Below are 22,457 nucleotides of genomic sequence, written 5' to 3' on the forward strand. Positions count from 1 at the left end.
GGAAGTTGTGGGAACAGTGGGTGGAAAGCATAGTATTTCTGAGGAACTTCAAGAAGTCCCATGTGGCCAGAAGAACATGAGCCAGGAAGAGTAGTGTAGGAGATGGGGACAGAAAGAGGAAGAGACCAGAAAATGTTGGGCTTGTAAAAATTCCTTATCAGAGAGATTTTGCTTTCATAGTCTTACTGATGTAATGGAACTTTGTAGGTATAAAGTATTTTAGTAGCATCTGCTGTCTTTTTGTTCTTTTATCCTTTCAATGATTTCTTTAGCCTGTTGTCTGGTTGCTGAGAATAACAATGTAAAGGCCTTGTGAGTAGCAGCCTGGGTTTCCTTCACTCTTGTGTCAGGATCTACAAGCTCCATGATTGCTGGAAGAGAGGCCCTTATAAATATTTGTGAAATGAGCAAAGAATCTCTCTTTCCCCTTGGAGGAGTTTGGAGAATGCTGTTACTTAGTTGGGGCTGGTTCTTTGCATCAGGTTGGGAGATGTTGCTATTCTACAGACTCTAGAGGAATGAACCCTGGAAAGGGCATGTATTAGCAACGTGTCTTTCCAGCCTTGAGTTGCTCTATGGATAAAACTCTTCAGTGTGAGGTGGAGAACTCTCAGTCTGACTTCCGCTCTTCAAAGAGAAACATACAATTTAGATAAGTGCAATTGATTCATACACAATCCCATAACTTTGTCTTATTTCAGCTACTGTTTTGAATATTAGGGGTTAAGATACTGGAATGAGTCTGATTGATTCTGAGCTGGGTCTTAACTTCTGTGCTTCAGTAACCTATTCACACGATCAGATTATGTGACAGTATTTGCTGACCTACCTCAGAGATCCTATGTGTGACGAAATGAGAAAGATGTTGGAAATTTGGTTTGTCTATTTTAATATATGATAAATAGTTAATGCTAAAGTCTGATAGACAATTGTTATTACTAATACTTGTTGTTGTCGTATGCAACACGATTTAACTTTGAAGAAAAAAATACACTGGATTTTCCATTCCTAAAGGATGTGACTATAGTTTCTTCCTTTGTCTTATAGAAGAATGGCACAGGTATGAAAATTCAGAGGCAAAAGTAAGGCAACTCTTCCTAAATTTTCCTTCTCATCTAGTCCCTTTGATTATGATAGGTTTTTCTGCTTAGAATTCAGAAACAATTCCTGGGTCATTTTAATAACCTTGGAAACCTCATTGGTGGAAAGGACCTTGTTAGTGGGGAAGAGAAGTGAAATCTTAGTCTGGCGATTCATTTATTAGATGTTTTCTTATCAATATAATTGTAATCTTTAGTCGGTCATACAATGAATATTAACTATTTTACACTTTTGTACTTATGAAGCTTAAAGTCATTGCACATATTTGGTATGATGACAACATGGGAAGGAAAGTGGTGTTCATGGTGATACTTTCTATGTCTCGATATTCCTAGAAAAGGTAAGTGATGAGTTGGAATAATTGTAAGCAACTGAGACAAGAGTCTACTATTGAGGAAAAGAATTTTCAGACTGTCTGCATTGATTAACTAGTTGGTGAGCTCTTCAGCTCTCCACTTTACCTCGGAAGCCACATTTTCTCCTGTGTCTTCACACTGGGTTTGAACTTTTATAATCACTGAGATCAAAGTTTTGGTCATAAGAAATAATGACTGAGATGAGTAGTTTGTATTTGAGAATTGGCTCTTTGGTGGTTCTGCAATAGATGATAGTTTTCTCTTCTGCTGCTTCTAATGAGGAGAGCTTCTTCTGGGACCAGTATTGAGCAGATCTCCCGCTGCCCTTTATGTCCTGCTGCTGCTTTGGTGTTGGCCAGCGCTAACTAGCAGGAGCTTGGATACCATCTCTTTCCTGTTGAGCTCTGAAGCTCCTGGCTTCACTCCTCCTCGCCACACTTCAACATGATCCCCTGCAGCAAGCTTGCGAATTGATTCACAGAAACAACTTCTTTCATTTCCAGGTGCTCATTTGAAGGACTCTTCACTCTGTGAAGTTTCACAGCCTTTGATTACCGTAAGACTTTAGGACCACATCAGAGAATTTAAAACACAAAGTAAAATGTGGCCTGATATTAGAAGTTATTTCAGTAAAAGTGGATGTGTTTTCCAATCCATGGGAGGAGACAGGAAAACTACTATTGCTTTCCCATTCCATGTAGGCTCAGATAGAAACCTGTGCGGACAAAGAGCTTTTTATGCGGTAAAAGCTAAAAACGTACCCACATTTCTCACCTTTCAAGTTATGACAGTCATTCACAACTGTCAACTATGAAGATGTTTTGGATACCATCCAGAGATCGTCTTTAACAAGACATATAAGAATTTATAGAAACTTTTTGAGCTTTCTCAAGAAACTTTCTGACTGATCTTCAGTAGGATTCACTTTCTGAATTTTTTTTTTTTATCAATGGTGATAGAAAAGGGAAATACCCTGAGCTGTCTTGCACCTGAAGGACAGGATGTGTCTACAAAAGCACTCTACTTTGCTCCCCTTTCTCAAATAAAACTTACAGAATTTTAAAATGGTGAAATGACAGAAAGAGCAAAGTTGGTTTGACTTGAATTTTTCTTATTTTAATTACAAGGATTAAGAATTCTGGAAAAAAATACCATAGCAGAAATAAAGACCAGAATTAAAGCATTTAAGCATGCCTTATAGAACTCATGTGTTATTTTTCCTGTTCACTAATGATTTTTAACACAAGCAAACATGAAAAGAAAGTATCTTTCTCCAATTGGATTAACATTTAGTTGAAAGCACAAATGGTCAAGTGTGAGGAAAACTCTTCAGGAGATTCCTAATTTAAGCGTTAAGTATGTTTCAACATTCTAGATTTTTGTCTGAAGCTTGGAACACTTTTAGTCATGGATTTAATACTGTATTTGGCAGAATCAATGTTAGACACAGCCATAAGAAGGTCCCCTGAGTATCTCCAAATTCTCATTTTATATTAATAAAGACACAGACAAAGACTATTTGGAGAATTTGATCCTAATGGAAAAATGTATTGAATGTTCCAGTTTGTCTTGCTGGGAGGATATCATCCTTTGACACCGCAGTGGCCCAGAGATGGGGATGTATGAGAGCATTCTCTGGCCTTCTGTCAGGAGGAGACTCTTTTACATCTGAGAGACTTATGGCCTAGGGCAGAGTCTTAGAGCTGAATTAAGTGAGGGATTCTTGAGGGATCCGGATTAAATACAGAAATACTGATTGGAGTGGGTGGTGGTGGTCATAAGCCATTAGAGTCCTCCCAGGGTATAATTTTCAGAGAACCCTTCCCTGGCCTCTTTGGTTTCCTACTCACTCTGTTTAATTCCTTTCCCCAATTCCCAAGCACTGGAGATAACTTCCTTTCTCTTGCTACTTTTGCCAGTGTTTAGATCTTATGGTATTTTAAATTCTGAGAGCTTAATCTTATCACTTCTCGAGATTTTTCAAGAGTTATTTTTCCCCTTCAAGTAAGAAATGAAAGGGAAGAAGTAAAAGGAGTAGTAAATGTGTTTTAGAGTGACTTCAGGTAGCTGGGGGCAGAAAGGAAAAATGGAGAGGAAGGGAGACTAAGTTCCATGGTAAGCATTTGGCATGCTAGAGCAACCGAAAGAGGGCCTGAGGGACTGAAATGGGATTGGCATGTGCGGAGAGAGAAAGGGAGAGTAAGAGTGAATATGAAAGAAGTCTGGACAGGTGGGCACTGGTTGGATTATATAGGCCTTTGTGGACCTGTTAAAGACTTTGGATTTGAGCCTGAGTACAGTGGGGAGCCATTGAAGACACTTGAAGAGAAGAGCCGTTAGAAAATTTTTGTGGTTTCCACTTTGGTGGCTGTGTGGAGAAGATACTGGAGACTTGTTAGAAGAGTCCAGTTGAGAGAGATTGTTTTAGCTTAGGGAATATCAGTGAAGATGGAGAAAGTGGGATAGATTTGAGAGAGTTTAGTTGGATTAGTGGTGGATGAGAAATGGCAGGTAAGAGAGAAGGAGTGTCAAGAAGGACACCTGGGTTTTTGCATGAGTAGCTGAAGTCCTTGTGTTACTCAGGGAAGACTAGGTCCTGCAGTGGTAACAACAGCCTCAAAATCTCAGGCCAATAGCGCACAAAGATTTCAGTCATGCCAAGTGAGCTACACATCCAGGTGAGCCTCCAGGGCAGCTGTCCTGTAAACTCAGTGATTGGACTGCCCACCATTTTAACACATTTGGGTCCACCAAATTTGCTGTGACAGGGAAAAGAGGACATGAAAGTTCATGCACGGACTCTTCAGTACTTCTGTCACTTCTACTCACATGTCATTGGCCAGAGTAGGTTATGTATATGGGTATACCCTTTTATTTCAAGGACTGGAAGTGTAATCATCTCCATTGCTCAGAGGAAGAGGAGAAATAGAAAAGCCGGTGGAACGCTCTACCACAATCCCATTTTCTGATATGGAGAACTCTGAAGCAGGAATAGATTCTGGAGGAAAGAGTTTCGTTTCAGATATGCTATTTGAGGTGCTTGTGAGATAATTAAGTATCTGTATCAAGTAGGCAGGTGGCTATTTGAGGAGGAAGGAAGGAAAGAATGAAGGAAAAGAGGAAAGGAGGTAGAGAGGAAAGGAAGGGGGAAGGGAGGAAAATTTGGGTTTGTATATATATTTAAAATATATGTATGGGATCGTATGAGATTGCATAAAGACAGTGTCTACAGAAAGACTAGGATGAAGAAACAAGCCCTTTATTAGTTAGTTACACTAAGCTATAATGTGGGTACACTATGGGTCATTGTGAGAGTCTGCCATTTTATACTGCACTGTCTGGGCGGAAGCTTGGTCTGAACATAAAATTCAATGTCACCTTCCCAGCACTTGGAAGGATACCTTGAAAGAGGTAGTACCTGGTAACACCTTGTAGGAGGTAGTAATTGATAAATTATATTATATTACATGTTCTTTCTGGTCAGCTTTGTGGAGATAGAACAAAACCAATCACTTTTCATTCAGCGAGTGTATCTTAACCAGTGTGTCCAGTCATGTAACCATCACCACAATCAAGATACGAACCATTTTCATCACTCTGAAAAGTTCCGTTGTGTGCCCTGTGAGAGTCAAACCCCTCTTCGCACACCCTGGTCACCACTGATGTGTTTTCTGTCAATATAGTTTGCCTATTAGAGAATTTCATATAAAGGGAATCATACAGTATGTGTTCTTTTGTATCTGGCTGCTTTTCTTTAGCATAAAGATTGGCAAACTTTTTCTTTAAAGATTCAGACAGTAAGCCTTCTTGTAGGCGATAGGGTCTTTGTTGGAAGTACTCAACTCTGCTGATTACGGCATGAAAGCAGTCTTGGAAAATATATAAACCGAAGGTACGCAGCTCTGTTCCAATGAAACTTTGTTTACAAAAACAGGCAGAGGGCCAGATTTGGCCTGTAGGCTGAAGTGTGCTGACCCTTGATTTAGCACGATACTCTTCAGAGTCATTTCTATTATTGTGTATAGTAATTTATCATTTTCTATTGCTAAGTAGTCTTCCATTGTATGGATGATATTCCACAATTTGTTGACCCATTCCTTAGTTGATGGCCATTTAAATTGTTTCTAGTTTTTGGCTTTTATGAAGTTGCTATGAACATTCACTTACAAGTCATTGTGTGAACATAAGCCTTTGTTTCTCTTAGGTAGATACCTAGAGGTGGAATTTCCGGGTCATATGGGAAATGTACATTTAATATTATAAGAAACTGCCCAAACTGTTTCTTAAATGAGACCTACCATTTAAAGATTTTCATTAAATTTATTTATTTGAGAGAGAGAGAGCCAGTACAAGAGACTGAGCAGGGGGAGGAGAGAAAAGCAAACTCGCCCCTGAATAAGGAGCCCAACTCGAGACCAGTCCCAGGATTTTGGGATCATATCCTGAGCCAAAGGCAGACACTTAACCGACTGAGCCACCCAGGTGCCCAGGAGACCAACTGTTTAACCAACAATGTATGAGAGTTCTAGTTGCTCTGAGTTCTTGGCATTGTAGTGAGTGTTAAATAATATTAATAAATTAAAAATTAATAACTTAAAGATTAATTAAAATTAATATTTGTTAATATTTAAATGTTAATAGATATAAATGAATCAATGAAAATATATTGGGAATATTGTCTAGTGTCAGATGTTTTAGATGTGATTTTTTAATGACTACTTCTTCTTATGGCTTTACCATAAATTATTAAATAGATGTCCTATTATTAAACCTTAAGACTTTTAAAAATTTTCCTGTTGAGAATGAAGTAGTCCCCATCTGTGTTCAATACTGCACTTACTGGGTAAAGGTACAGAGTGCAATTACTCTTTACTCTTCTTGACATGTCGTTACTTGCTACAACATGTACCTTTCCTCGTCGGTTGATCTGGGGATTGGGTTGAAATCCTATGGAAATTTGATGAGCCTAATTTAATTCCACTTTTGTGTGGGCAGCCACCCTACCTCTTCATGGGCATGTCAAGGAGTACCCTCAGGCAGATCCTGGATTTTTTCTTAGAAAGGTATTTTGTGTCTCTTGGTCCCCCAGTAATTTGTGCCTTAGCATGTAGCTAAATGAATTTTTGCCTGGACAGTCTATAAGTTAATGTCTGAAATGTCTATCTACCTCAGGTCTTTGTTTTTTTTTTTTAAATCTCGGTCAAGTTTTGTAAACTTCTACTTTAAGCTGTGTAACTTCCCAGTAAGCTGTCTTATACCTAAGTGAATTGATTTGCTATTTAGGTTTTTGCCAAAATAAGCTCATTAAATGCTGGGGCCTGATACCAAAAAGTCATTATTTCAGTTTTGAGTACTTGTTCTGAGGCTATATACTTAGACAGAGCTAGATGTCAATTAAGATTATTCCTTGTTAGTGGGAATAAAATCATGTTATCGGCTTATAAAAGAGTCCCTCTGTTCTTTGTCTAGGGTTGTAGGAATGTATATTCAACTCTTAAGTGGAAATGTAAAAACATAGAGGCCATCAGGACATTCCAGTTTTACCTGACCAGAAGTTATGCTGAGCCATGGGGTACTTTACCTGCAGAGCTCTCAGAGGTAGGGTCAAATTACAGGTTCTGTCACAGTGTCGAGAATTAAGTCTGTGTTGAGCCTGAAAGGCTCAGCCATAGATTCCTTCCATGGAGTCAAAGTCAGAAGCAAGGTTACTAAGTCACCGTCAATATTACGTTAGTACCAAGTGGGAAGGCACAAAAGGGTCCATAATGGAAAAGTGCCTAAAGCCTCCTTCTTCCTCATGAACCATATTTGTTGTAAACCCCTGGAATTTCAGAATAATAGAGCTAATATTGGCTGGCTCTCACCTTGTGCCAGGCCCTGTTCTAAGCATTTTGTGTGTATTAAGGTCAAAGGAAGTTCAGTGTAATGGTACAGACACAGGCTTTTGGGCTGGCTAGATCGTTAACCAGCCAAGTTAGTGGCTGGTTTCCTCAGTGACTGCATTTCTTCATTTTTAGAATGGGGATTATGACAGCTCGGATGTCCTAGGACTGTTGGGAGGACTGAATGAGTTCATATACCTGTATGGTTCAGGAGGGTGCCTGGAGCTTCGTAAGTCATATAAACACTAGCTGTTACCATCATCATCTTAATACTAATCTCAGGGAAGCTGTGAGATAGGTCTGTGTTTTCCCCCATTTTACAGTTGAGTCAGCTGAGGCATAGAGAGCGGTTATCCCAAGGCCACAAAGCTAAGAGGCAGTGAAAATAGGATTAGAATACATGCAATCTGAGTCTAATCTGTGGCTGTAACTGCTGAACTCTGATGCCTCTCAATTTACTAAGAAGGAAATGGCCATGAATTTTAGGTGTAATCTGCAGTGAAGCAAAGAGGCCCATAAGGAAGAGGTGAGGAAGAGGAGTGTCTCTTGTACTGTTGGCTTGGGCTTCACCACCGGTTCCTCTGGATGAGTGTATACATCTATTGACTTGATGGTGGTCAACAGATAGGCCGAGAGCGTATCTTCTATTTAGAGTAGTCCTACTTCAGCAAATGGTGTCGCCATCTCTTCTGTTAAGTAAGCCAGAATCCTGGGTCACCCTGAACTCCAGCTTTTCCCTCGTTTCTATATCCAGTATCATTAATTCCTGTTGATTCGCATTTTTTAAATGCCTCGTAAATCCTTCACCTTCTCCATTGCCAAGGCACTATATCAGCCCAAGCCACTGTCCTCAATCTCTTTCTTACCAAACCCCACCAGTCTGGCTATTCTTGCTGCATTCCAGTGTGTTCTACCAATAGCCTAAGGCAAAATGCAAATCTTATAATCTTATGCCCTGGCCTAAAACATTACCCATTTTCACATTCAAATCCAGATCTGTCCAATTTCAAAACCTGTCTTCTTTCTTATGCCATCTTGCCTCTATAAAAGTTTGGAGCAGTTAGCTTTGATTTGAAGAGATGAAAAAAGTAAGATTCTTAGGTGTCGAGTAGAATCAGGTTTTCTTTGACCTCATTCATTAAATTCATGCCTCAGATAATTAGGTCCTAGAATCTGACCCCATTACAAGACCTGTCAGCAGAACTCAAGTGTTCCACAAAGATTTATAATATCTGACCTCTTTTCTAGGCAAGGCAGAGTATATTGTAATAGGAAAGTGATAAGATGCATGACAGCCTTTTCTAATTCTTTTTCACAATCTCGTTCACTAATCTAGCTAGCTGGGTTTTAGTGGGTTTTTGTTTGTTTGTTTTGTTTTTTTGGTTTTTGGGGTTTTTTTTGGTATGTGTTTTTTTTTTTTTTAAAGATTTTATTTATTTATTTGACACAGAGAGAGACAGCCATCGAGAGAGGGAACACAAGCAGGGGGAGTGGGAGAGGAAGAAGCAGACTCCCAGCTGAGGCGCCTGATGTGGGGCTTGATCCCAGAACACCAGGATCACGCCCTGAGCCGAAGGCAGACGCTTAATGACTGAGCCACCCAGGTGCCCCTGTATGTGGTTGTTTTTATTATGATTGGTTTGGTTTTTGCCTGACTGAGTCTTTATCAATGCAGATATTAACAGGTTGAATACCAAGTTTGCTAGAACTGAGTGCAGATAAAAAAGACTTTTTTAAAAAAAGATTTTATTTATTGATTTATTTGACAGAGAGAGAGCACACAAGCACAAGCGGGGGGATTGGCAGAGACAGAAGCAGAAGCAGGGAGAAGGAGCCCAATGTGGGGCTCCATCCCAGGACCTGGGGATCATGACCTGAGCCAAAGGCAGACACTTAACCAACTGAGCCACCCAGGTGCACCTAAAAAAGGCTTTAAATTATCAACATCCTGTTCATTTACCAAAGTAAATTTTAAAAGGTACTCAGCAAACTGCCACACTGAATTAGAAGTCCCTCTGTTTTCTTCTTGTCAGCTTTTAATCTCCCCTCTTCCCAGGGCACACAAACTTAGTGTAAGGAACCTCTCCCCAGGGGAAAGTGAAGAGGAAATGAGCTTGCAACAAAAAAATCCATCCAGAACGTGATCCTCGGGTTGGCAGTAAGCAGACTGGCAACTCCAGGGTATAATCAGTAATATCGGTTTTCAGGACATAACTGCCGGCTATCTTTCCCCCGGTTTGTACTAGTTTTGTTTTCATTTTTTATTTTTTAAATGAACGTGGTAAGGAATTTCTAGATTCACATACATGCCTATGGAAGAGCAATCCTTTTGTTCACCAACAGCAAACCCTGGCCCACTGGATCCACTATGATCTTGGTGTTTGTGTGAAAAACTCTTCAAAGTGTGGCCCCTGTCCATGCTGATAGCATGTGCCCTGACAACATTTTATGTTAAGGCAAATTGCAGCAAACTTGTGAGGGAACCCAGATAAAAACCAGAAGAGGAGATTTCTATCATACAATCCTGGGAGTCTTGACAGAGCCTCCCAAGGTGAAGGAGAAGAGAGAGAAAAGTCAGGTTTTGGTTTTTGTTTGTCTTGCTGGGGGTGTGGGCTTATGCCTCATTACTGGAGGGATAAGCTGTCTAAAGCCCTGAAAATGGAGGAAATTCATGTTTTCGAATGGAAACTTTCCTGAGAAACATTTCAAAGTTCTGTCTAGAGGCAGGATGTGATACCCTAGTAGTGGTGCTGTGTCACCATTGGCCACAGTGCCTTGGTTCCTGCTAAAACCCCAGCTTCTGGGGAATGGTGGGGCCCAGGTCAGGCAAGCAAGCTCATCAGGCCCCAGGTATCTCACGCGTCCCCTCTGCCAACTTGCTGGGGGAAACATTGCCACTGTAGGGCTACTCACTTGGAAAACAGGACAGCGAGGTTGGAAGTCATTCTGCAGGGCTGCAGTGACATGCATCTGGGAAACTGTGCAGTGATAGTGGGGCAGGTCCCTCTCAGTGTAGAGAGCACCCCTTCCATCCTTCTTGAGGGATTTTTAACATCTAGTAGCTGAAGACCACACCCACTTGTCCTTGGAGAGAAAGGATCGAGAAGTCGAGTCCCTGTCACCTCTCTATACTTAGAGAGCTTTCCTGTGAGACATGGGTCTGGGGAGAAAATAGAGTCTGTTTTGTTCCATCAGGTTATCTGGTCAGGCATTTCTGCCTTTGAAAGGCAGGTGGATCCTTCCAGAATCTTAACACTAACCTTCCCCTTCCAATTCTTCCCAACCTAGTCACTCACCTAGAAAATTGTGCTCATCTTTTAGAACCCAGAAAAAAAAAAGGTGACCATATCTATAAAACCTCCATGGACTTGAAACCAAGTTATCTTTCCTATCTAGTGTCAGAAGAGTTTGTCCAGTTCTGTTATGATGCCAAAGGGAGAAAGAACCACCGTGCGGTGGGACCTCTGTGTGTTTCACTAGGGAGGCTACAGGGGGCTGAACCCAGGCACCCCATGCCTGCTAAATCAACACTCACTAATACTACCCTAGCTGGCCCTGTTATCATTGCTTTCTATGTTTAGTCTTCACAACATCCTATGAGAAAGGTTCCACTGTTGTTCCAGTGTCACAGAGGAGGACATTGACGGCTGGACGTGTTATGTAACTGTCCCAAGTCACAGAGCTGTGGGCATGGTGGGACTCAGCTTGACACCCAGGCGGCCGTCTGACCTCACGCTCACTCCGGCTCGTGCTCCTCTGGAGGATTAAACGTGAAGGACTGAGGAGGGAGAGAAGGGCAGGGGCTCGTGCCATCCTGTGTGTGCGGTGCTGCATCCTGTGTGCGCTGCCGTTCAGAATGACTAATTCTGTGCTGAGCTGTCAGGTGGCAGCCTATGGAGGCACAGCCCAGCACTCCGCCTTCTGCCAAAGGCCCTCACTGCTCATCTGATGCAATCGAATTTCCTAGAGTGGCCTTTAAAGTTCGGCTGTTGCTGGAGAGAGAGGGAGAAAGAAGTTTCACATATTGTTTTTTGATCAGCAGGTTTGGAAACTTTGAGTGTTTGGCTCACAGGATGGTGGAAACGCTCCAGCATTTCCTGTGGCCTCGAGTCTGGGTTCTGAGATAGAGAGCTGGGCCCAAGCTTTGCCTCCTCCACTGGGGAATGTCAGCACACATCATGAGTGACAAGCCTTGCCTGCCGGGAGCAGGGGAGCTGGGGGGGCAAGAGGGGAGCAGTCAATGGCATTACGACAACTGAAAAGGAATTTGAAAAGCAAATATACAAAAAAACCAGAATAAAGGAGGAAGTGTGTGCATTAGTTGGTAAAATAATGAACTTTCCAGTTGAGATGCTGATTCCCAAAGTGCAAGAGAGCTCCTAGAGAAGGGCAAAGAACCAGCTGCTCAGCTCCTGTCTCCCTCTTGTTTCTGACAGAATTTCTTCAGGAGGAAAACAGATCTGGAGTAGGCCCTATTCTCACTTCTGAGAGCCTCTATTTCTATTCCTGTCCAATGAGACAAATGAAAAGCTGCTGCTCAAAGAAGTGCCTGAAGGTTTTCTGAGAAAGGAATTCTGGATTTTAAAAATGCATTGTTGGCTTGAGTAATCCTTCACATTTTTTTTTTTTTAAATCTCTGACTTTGCTTTTAAGGAAAGAGCCATTCATTCATTTATTCATCCAGTTGTCTGAAAACTATTTATTGAGCTGCTATTTGCCACACTGTCTCATCAGGACTGAAGTGCTGAGATGAATAAGACCTATGACCCCCACTCTTGGGGGACTCATAAACTAATAGCATCAGGTATGGAAAGGTGTTCTGACGGTGCATCGCAAGCGCCTAAGACGACGCACGGGGCAGTTGCTTTTTAGCTTGGGTGTCTGTGGGGTCAGGGAAATCTCTCGGAGGACCTGGCACAGGAGATTGGCTTTGAAGCCTAGGTGGGAATGTTTGAAGCCAACCCAAGGGTGGCAGGGAAGGACATTCCAGGGAGAGGGAGTGTTATGAACAAAGGCAGGAGGCACAAGAATTTGCCATGCCCAGGAAACGGCCAGCAGTTTGAGGAGGAAAGAAAGCCGTTACTTGTCTCGGTGCTTTTCCTCTCCACGCCATAGAGCATGGCACACCTGTAGGTAATCCTCACCTGGCTGGTCTGGGACTTGCCTTCTGTATGCAGTGCTCCCCACAGCCCCTGCAAAAGGACTGTCGATGATCTTGAAGAAAAACCTATTTGCCGTGACTGACAGAGTTGTCGCGTGCATACTTGGGAGTGGGGCTCAGGGGTGCAGTCGGCAGGGAGGGTGCACTGGTGGTGCTCAGAGGCAGGTGGAAGCCAGGCTGTGATATAGACCCTGTTTATGTGATATAGGCCCTGAATCACCATCCAAAGTTTTTTTTTTTTTTTAAAGATTTCACTTATTCATTTGAGAGAGAGAGTGAGCGAGAGAGATAAGGAGCAGGGGGAGGGGCTGAAGAAGAGGGAGAAGCAGACTCCCCGCTGAGCAGGGAGCCCGATGTGGGGCTCAATCCCAGGACTCCGGGACCATGACCTGAGTGGAAGGCAGACGCCCAGTTGACTGGGCCACCTAGGCGCCCCACCATCCAAAGTTTTAAAGGAAGAAGGGAGATGTTGAGATTCAAGCTCTCACAAATACAAATATTCGATTTCTTCTGCTGTTTATCTTCTGCTTGTTTGCACAGAAGTTGTAGCTAATTTACTTTTTACTGTCCAATGTGAATTGGAAAGAGTTGCTCAAAAGAATTAGGCTGCTTTCGTGGAGATAATCCCATAGACGCAGGTTATGATAATTCAATATGGGACTAAAGGAAAGAGTTTTCTCTACCACTTTCCACTGTATATCTGGCCAAGACTATTCAGCACTTCTTTTTTTCCTGAGAAACAAAGGAGGTAAATGGTCTCAAAGCTTCATTTCCCAAAGTGTGTCCCATGTGAAATTGGTGCTGCAAGATGTTCTGCGAAAAAAAATTTTTTCTAGAAAGATACATTTGGGGAATATTATGTATTGCATATGAAAATTTCCCAGTACACATATTTTACATTAAAGGCCCAAGAAGCCCTATAGTAAAGGCACCTTTTTAAAAATGTGGTATAGTGATTAAAAGCATGGCTGTGGAATCAGACAGATGGGGCTTGAGTTCTGGCTGGGCTCCGTATTTGGATATGATATCTTGGGCAAGTTACTCAGTGTCTGTGCATCTTAGTTTCCTAGTCTGTAAAATGGTTTAGTAATGGTACCGATTTCATACAGTTGTACAAAAAGTATATGGTACATGAACTAGTTGTTTCCGTAATTACCTATTATTTCATTCTGTTTCATAAGAGATTTAACTTTTTCTTTCCTTTCTTTTCCTTTCCTTTTCTTCTTCTTCTTCTTCTTTTTTTTTTTTTACATTACATTACTTAATATCCAAAGGAAGTAGTGTTGTGTGGGAAATGCTGGGCTAAGGCTAATTCCTGAAATGCTTGCGTGACTCCTGGATGCAGACCAGGAAAGGAAAAGAAGCTTTAAGGCAGTGAAGGCTCCATCAGAAATGTGGTCATGCAGGTATCTGGGCTCTAGAACTGGTGGATAAAATATCATTACTATTTGGCTCCAAGGTCAGATTGTGTAACTTCAGTGTGTGTTTTGTGTGCCAGTTGTCTCTCAAGGGACTGGCAAGTTTATAACTTGGAGCAGTAAACAGATATGATAGGGTTGATGTATTAGTTAGGAGCTTTTCAATTACAAGTGATGGAAACCTAACTCAAACTCACTTAGCATAACAGGGAATTTATGGGCTCATATATCTAGGAAGAGTATTAGGAGAGCTCAGAGAATGGAAGAAGACGTGTTAAGGAGCCTGGAACTCAATATATTAGGACTTGTCCTCTTTTCCTCTCTCCTGTCTCTCTTCGCTGCTTGTCTTTGCTTCTCCTTGGCCCGTTCCTTCTTATCACCAATGGCCCTTCCCCACACGGAGGAAAGAAGGCTGCCAAAGAACTCCCGACAGAAAGACAGAATTCTTTCCTTCCACGCCTCATAGAGCGAGCCCCAGAAATTGATTCGCTTGAATCATGTGTCTGTCCCTCGGACCAGTCAGTCGCTGTTGCCAGGGAGATGGGCATTGTCATTGGCCCCACACATGCCCACTCTTGGTTCTGGGACAGAATCTGCCACCTCAAGAGAAGAGATGGGAAAGCTCCCTAGACGGACAAAAACCAAAGCTACACGAGTTCACTAGAGCTGCGAGTGAGGGAAAATGCGCTAGAGTAAAAGGTTACAAAATTGTCCTTAAGTGGTAGCAAAGTTTTCATGTTTTTATATAAATTCCCTTTTCTACTGATTTTAGCAACTTAAAAAAAAACCCCACATTTTTATCTGTTAAGTGATTCTTGTTCTACATCTCATCTGTCCTTTTTTTTTTTTTTGGCAGTTAAGATATTATATTGATGACTATTACTGCCCGCTTTGCAAAGTTGGTCCATATAATATGTTTTTATAAAAGCAAGATGAGAATCAGTCACCTCAGTGCCCTGCTTTTCAACCAGGGATGATTTTGCCCCTCAAGGGACATCTGGCAATGTCTGGAGACATTTTGATTGTCTCCAATTTATAAGCAATCATTTGATTGTGTAACTGGCGTCTAATACTGGTCAGAGGCCAGGGATGCCCGCTAAACCCCTTGCAGTGCCCAGGATGAGCCCCGCAGGATAGAAGTATCTGATCCAGATGTCATTACTGCTGTGGTTAAGAAACCCTGCTTCAGTGGTTTCAGGGGAACAGACCTAATAACCAAATTATTTCTCTACATCTTATGGATTAAAAAAATGAATTTTATTTATTTTTAAAGGGCTTTTGCTTTTGCTTTTGCTTTTTTTTTCTTGATCGTATCAATGTATGAGAGTGTTATTTTGCCCACATTCTCACCAATCAATAAATGTTTATTTCTTACCAGTGTAGTAGACAAAAAGGTATGATTTGCTCTTTTACTTTGCATTTCTCTTATTACTATTAAGGGCGATCTTTTGGGTACTTATTGATCATACATTTCCTCTTGTGTGGATTACTTTGTGTGTGTGTGTTTTAGGTTCTGCAAGGGTCTTTTTTTTTTTTTAAAATATATTTATAAGTGATCATTATTAAGGATATTTATACCAGGTTGCAACAGCTATTGCAAATATTTTCTTGATTGTTTATTATTTGTTTTTAAATTTTTATGGCGCCTTTTGGAATGGTCAGATTTTAAGCGTCTTTGTGTCAAATCGTCAGCCTCCTCTTTATGCTGTCTTCAGTGTTATATTGGTTTGCTAGGGCTGCCATTACAGAGCACCAGCATGACCTGGATGAGTTCAACAAGAGAAATGTATTGTCTCACAGTTCTCGGGGCTGGCAGTGTGAGATCAGTGTGGTGGCAGGGTTGGTTCCTTCTGAAGCCTCTCTCCTTGGCTTGTAGATGGTCGTCTTCTTACTGTGTCCTCAGATGGTTGTCCTTCTATACCTGTGTCCAAATTTCCTCCTCTTACAAGGACAGATAGGAATACGGTCCATGCTATTAACCTCATTTTAACTAAATTACCTCTTTAAAGGCCTTATTCCAAATACAGACATATTCTTAGGTACTGGGGATTAGGACCTCAACATTTTCAAGGGAACACAGAAGCCCACAATCATGTGAGAGGGGCCTCCATCACCTTGGGAATATGTAAATATTTGGGGGAAGTTATTCAAACTTGCTAACCCCCCTATTCCCATTATCATTATAACTTATTATTTGTCACCAGTAGATAATGCTGGCCAGTGGGGCAGAGGACAGTTTTCCTGGGGAGGAAGGAAGGGACAGAGGAGTTGAGGCAAATAATTTATCCAGCTGTTTGGTGTTTCTTTCCCATTGATCTGCCTTTTGGCTTCTACTGGCCCATCTGTCAGGCTCTTTCAGTGCAATCGTGGGGGCACACAGTTCACCAGGGCAAGTGTGTTAGTTTTTCCATTACACAGCTCCTATAGGAATGTCCTCTTAGGCTGATTTTTTTTTTCTCTCTCTCTTAATAGAGTTTGCTGGTTTAACAGAAAGACTAGAAATAGGATAAAAGGGTTTAAAGCCATTACAGGGACCCAAAGTGAAAACTGTATGGGAAATTAAGGGGAAAAAAAAAAAGATCAGGTATTTGGGAACTTTAGGCATCCCAAGACCTAATCAGATAGACTAGAAAACATGTAGAGATGTAACAGATCTTTAAGAGACTACAGTGAGGTGAGCTTCAAACTCAGAGATGTATAGAACTTTGGGCAAAGAACAATGTGTAGAGACAGATTTTTAGATGGAATCAAGACCGGTTTCTCTCCGTTGTCTAGGAAACGTGGCCCAAAGCTAAAAAGAGACATTCAGCAGAATGATAAAGAACATTTCTACTTGCTCAAGGGTCATGGAGTCCCATCTAACTGACACGTAGACTTCAGTAACTAACTCCCAGATAAAAAGCGACTCCTCCATCTCTCACGAAATTCACTCAACTATAAACAAGCCATTTGACATGCATATTAAGGTTGTGGAATCTTCCTGTTAAAATGGGAATAAAGTCAGTCAGTCAGCAGGCAAGCAGGGACATTGTAGAAGTCTCCACCCATTTCCTAGTTGCCTCCAGGGACTTGAGAGTTACCTTACAAGACAGAATGGTTGGAGTGTCTAGCCAGCTGCAGAGACTTCCCTTTAGAGGCTCTTAAATTTTAGTTTGCATAAGAATTATTATATCAGGCTGTTTACACAGATTTACGAGCCTCATATTTACTGGGCAATTTTGACAACATTAGGCTCAGTTTTACTGCTGGTGGCTCTGATGAGCTAGAATTAACTGTTCCTCATGCAAATATAAATTCAAGAGGATAAAGTGTGGACTTCTGAGGATAACGATGTGGACTGGATTATTCATTCTGCAATTGTGCAGCTGACCCTACCCCACGGGAGCCCCATCTGTGCTGTTTGTTAGTGTGGGCAACGCTGATGAGGTCTAATTGGACTTGTCAAGTAAATTCCCAGGGGGACTCCCCCTAGCCTGTTGGCTTTCTCAATGGCTCCTTTGTACACTGCTGCTATCTTATTCTCCACAGAGACTCAGGGAGAGCCACATCATTGTATTCTCACCTGTTGAACAGGTTTGGTCTCAACAGTCTTTGGGAAATAAATACCAGTTAAAGGGGAAGAAAAGCACTCTTGGTTGTTGATTCCTGGGTGGTTAGATGACCCCTTTCAGTGTAATTCTAGACTGTTTTGTGTAGAGGAGGGAAGAAGGGGCTCAAAATGCATTTTAATTTTCATTATGTATCCTCTTGACCCTCAAAATTGTGTGTTCTTTGTTTGAATAGTGTTACCTGATATTTATACAATCTATTTTCACATTAGAACCTGTTTTCTTAATTCTTATTCTAGGGTGTATAACTGATCTGGAGCCTGAATTGAAGTGATGTGGTATAGACATAATACATTGTCTGTAGAGTTCTCAAGTGAATAAAAGAGCATACATACTATGAAGAAGACGACCCCAGTACAGATCGTCTACTTGTATTTGCATACATGAGATTTCATGATTATTTAACAAAGTCCCTGTTGTAGAATATTCAATTGTTTTTAAGTTTTGGGAATCATAACCCAAACAGCAATTGTCATTGTTATAGTTAAGTGAATAATTATTTCTTGAGGAAATATTCTAGAAAAGTAAAGTAACTTAGAGAATATGAAATTGTAAGGCTTTTGATACAGTTTGCCAAAGTACCTCTGGAAAGTTGTACCAATTTATTCTCTGAATAGATGAGTATGGACACGAGCTTTCTTCTTTAGGAGTCATAAACCAAGAATGTCAAGAGTCAAGAGTATGGTGAATGAACCTCCCAAGTTATGATCCAACTGCTATTGGAACTATTTTTGCCCTTATTTGTTTTCAGCTGCTTGCCTATTTCAGGAATATGACAGGCCTGCACCTGCCTCAGGGCCTTTGCACTGACTGTTTCCTTGGCCTGCAACATAATTTCTCCAGATGTTCTCCTGGCTCACATCCTCATGTCTCCCAAGCCTCTGCTCAAATGCTGCCTTCTCAGTGGAGCTTTCCCAGATTTCCCTATTTACCATTGTACTTCTGCCCCTCTCACACAGATACGTTCACACACTTCAGATGCTCCTTCCCTGCTGCATTTTGCTCCATATCCCATTAGCTGTCTAACATCTAGATTTGCTGCTGTACCCCCAGCACTGAGAACAGGCCTGGCACAGAACAGGTGGGGCTCAGTAATTGTTTGTTGAAGGAGTGACTGAACCACTGCTTTGTAGGTTTGCTTTTGCCGGTTAGCACTGATTAGCCTCACAGCAGGCATCCCTCATCATCCTCTGCCAAAGAAGCAGCAGTTTTGTTTGTGTTCATTTCTGGTACTTGTCAGCTCGGTGAAGTTAGTTATTTCTATAACTGCCGGTGTTGTCCAGGCAGCCATTAGTAAGTCTGCCATCTCCTTCATCTCAGTGATGTCCAGCTGCCACTGAGAGGCGGGTAATAACTGACAAGGCCTACTCTGGTCTGATAAAGAGCTAAAGGCACATGTTTGATCAGAATCTTCATACACAGATCAATTTCTGAGAAGAAAGGACCAAGAACCCAATAGAAAAGGGACAAAAGATTTGGACAGTTCAAAAAAATGTAGACATGGGACTTTGCCTCCTTACATTCAACCTCACATTAAATACACATTAAAAGTACATGTGATATTTTTTTCAAAGCATCAGGTGTGTAAATGTTCAGTCTGTCGGTGAGGCTGTGTGTAAATAGGCAGCCTCTTCCATTGCTGGAGGGGGTGTAGATCGGTGCAATGCCTATGGAGGGATGTCTGGAAATGGCTATCAAAATTTAAAACTGCATATGCTCTGGATGCCTGTGTGGCTGAGTCAGTTAAGCAGCAGACTCTTGGTTTCAGCTCAGGTCATGATCTCATGGGTCGTAAGATCAAGCCCAGAGTCGGGCTCTGAGCTCAGTGCAGTCTGCTTAAGATTCTCTGTCTCCCTTTGCCCCTCCCCTTCAATCAATCAATCAATCATTCTTTAAAAACATAAAATAAAATAGAACTGCATATGCTCTTTGACCCACCAGTTTCACTTCTGTGCATCTATCTTAAGGATGTATCTGGACATGTGCAAAATGATGCATGCATGGGGCTCTTCACCACAGCCTCATTTATAATAGCCAGAAGTAGGAAATCACCTGAGGGCCCAGGTGATAGAGAACTAGCTCATCATATGGGATACTTCCATATAGAGAACTACTATGCAGCTGTAAAAGGAGCCAGGATCCTTTATTTTACTAATATACAATTATGCAAAATAAAAAAAAAAGGTATGGAATGCCGCCTCTTTTTTATAAAGAAAGGGGGAAATGTAATATATTTTTGCATTTTCCTTACATACATGAAGCCATGCTGGAGGGACATACAAGAATTGGAGAGCTGGAGAAATAGGGGTAAAAGTGGATATTGGGTGGATGTTAACTTTAAGAGGAGGGAGATTCTACACTGTATTTTCACACACACACGTAAGTTTTGAATCACATGAAATGTCTCACCCGTTCAAAAATATTAAGTTAAAGATCATCCTAGAGACACAGGCTAATCAGGGAGAGGCGGCGGAGGATTATCTTCCTTTGTGAACGCAACACTATTAATTCCAGTGAGAATTCAAGGTCTGTTCTGAATGCTGCACCATCCGCCTCGGTCAATTTGCTTCCTCCCCTGAAGGCGCCGTGTGTGAACTGGCCTTGGGGAGGGAGCGTGTGTGTGCATGTGTGCGAACCTCGGGGCATTTCTCCTTCCTCATGATATCCTGGTTGCTATAGTGCGGAGCTCTATTTGTGACACACAGAAAACACTTTAAAGAAATGCTGCTTCCTGACCATGACTTCCTGGGCAATCTGTTCTTCCGGAGACTGTTGAGCGCGAGAAGTTTACGTGTGTTTCTGGACAGAGTGAGCCCAGCTCATTCAGAGCCTGGGCACCGTGCGGAGCCCACCCCGCTGGTAAGGGACACGCTGTCCCTTGCAGGGGCCGCTTCTCCTGGCGGCTTTGACTCTAGGGCGTCGGCACCTTCCCCTCATCTGTCTTCTCTCCTCAGCAGTGGCTGGTGGTGCCGTTGGTGCCCTGTGTGTTCTGCACCCAGAGCCGTTTCTCATACCTAAAACCACCAGTGAAAACAGGAAGTGATGAAGCAGAATTCACCCTGCATCGGCACCGAGCAACTTTTCTTTCTTTTTGTCATTCCTCAGTAGGGGTAGACACGTGCGGCCGTCTGCACCGTAGGATTCCAGTTACACCAGCTTTGGACTCTCCGGGCTTACCATGCCGCCGCCCGCGGACATCGTCAAGGTGGCCATAGAATGGCCGGGCGCCTACCCCAAACTCATGGAAATCGATCAGGTCAGTAAGGCCGGCAGCAGCGTGGGGTTATTTGCAGTCTTCTGTTTTGGCGTTTTCACAGACTTTGGATGGTTCTTCCTCCCCCCACCCCGCCCTTCTCTCCCTGGCTGTGTTGAAAAATCTGTGCAATAATAGTTGCAGTGTAGTTTGATTTCTGTGCCACATACAGTGGCGATGGATGGGGTTTTTATATTCGTTCAACGTCGGCTCAGATTGTGTCAATACAGGGTTTGTGTCTGAGGCTGGGAGAGAGGCGGGAGGGCCTAGTGGACGGGGCTCTGGGAAGTGGACACGGTGGAGGCTGTCCCAGCCCTGCCTGGCAGGGGCTCATGAATATGTGCAGATTGTCTTATTATAGCAACACAGAACTTAATTTTTTGACTCACTTTCCCCTTCAATCTTTTCAGAACCCAACAAGTGCATTATATTAACAGCTTAACAATGAGATTATTATTTCTATAGAAGGACTCAGTCTTGCATCCCAGCCAATTATAATTTTGTTATTAGTGTAAAATGCACTGTGTGTTCAGTGTATTGTCTGGCATGTAATAACTACTCCATAAATATTTACTGAATGAAAAAATATCCAGAAGATGTTTTAAATGGCCTTAAAGGGCGTCCTTTAGCTTGGATCTTGACAATCTTTTGATGTGGCTTTGATTGGATTTGATTACAGGTTATCTCAGGAAGGTTACTTATGTCATTCCAGAGCAAGTGATTTAAGGGGGGAAAAAGGTTGAGACTTAACGTACACTTTGGGTTTCATAAAGCAAATAACGTAGGATTCTAGATGGCTTTCAACATTTTCAAAATTAGGGTACCATGGCAACTCCACTTTTTATTTATGCTCTCAATACTCTTTTATGATTATGATCTATACTTTTTTGCCCCCAGTCAGATTTTATTATCTGGCTGAAGACTACTGCAAGAGTTGTATGGCATTATGTAGATCCAAAGACTCATTAAAATAAATTATAAAGGTCGAATCAGAATTAGTTGGGCTTGAGTGTGAACGTAAGAAAGTGTAAAATTTTAGGATTGTCATCAAAAAAGGTATCATCAGTCCCTCTCATCATTGTCATTTTATTTTATTTTTTTAAATATTTTATTTATTTATTCGACAGAGATAGAGACAGCCAGCGAGAGAGGGAACACAAACAGGGGGAGTGGGAGAGAAAGAAGCAGGCTTATAGTGGAAGAGCCTGATGTGGGGCTCGATCCCATAACGCCGGGATCACGCCCTGAGCCGAAGGCAGACGCTTAACCGCTGTGCCACCCAGGTGCCCCCATCATTGTCATTTTAACTGCTCTCTGAGGTAGTTTTTGTGAGGCTCTAGAAGCAACCCGTGCAGATATAGAAGCCCGTATCGGTAGTTTTATCTGCGTTTGTGTCAGGTAACAGATGTTTGTCCTTTCTCATGTGCTGTTCGAGAGAGGATATGAGTTGAATTTTAAAATATGTCTGGGACTACTTGGTGCAGACTCAGTATACTTAGGATTAGGTTTGGCTACAACTGAGAGAACCAATGGCTTCAAAGAGAAGTTGGCTTCTCATACCCACATGGGCAGTCCTGGGCTGGCATGATGTTCCAGGTCATGGACTCAGGCCCCTTCTGTGTTGTTGCTTTGCCTTCTCCATCTGTGTGGCTGAGGACAGTTGCTTGGGCTTCACCTG

At 42.0% G+C, this 22,457-nt stretch overlaps 1 protein-coding gene across 6 annotated transcripts in view; it reads left to right on the top strand.

The window, feature by feature from the left end:
- ELMO1 (engulfment and cell motility 1) overlaps positions 1-22,457 on the top strand; it is a 527,802-nt gene that overhangs the window by 98,369 nt on the left and 406,976 nt on the right. For 3 of the 6 annotated variants that reach the window (XM_045792846.2, XM_045792847.2, XM_045792843.2), the window contains one exon: positions 20,632-20,782. In XM_045792846.2, the coding sequence (XP_045648802.1) occupies positions 20,705-20,782 (78 nt within the window). In that variant the 5' untranslated portion in view covers positions 20,632-20,704. Of the gene's footprint in view, positions 1-8,789; positions 8,952-20,363; positions 20,386-20,631; positions 20,783-22,457 lie in introns of those variants that run through there. The other 3 variants (XM_087860896.1, XM_087860897.1, XM_045792848.2) reach the window with 3 other exon arrangements.

This window comes from Ursus americanus, chromosome 3 (assembly GCF_024610735.1).
Source record: "Ursus americanus isolate L20-20 chromosome 3, mUrsAme1.1.p, whole genome shotgun sequence".
NCBI classification, from domain to species: Eukaryota; Metazoa; Chordata; class Mammalia; order Carnivora; family Ursidae; genus Ursus; species Ursus americanus.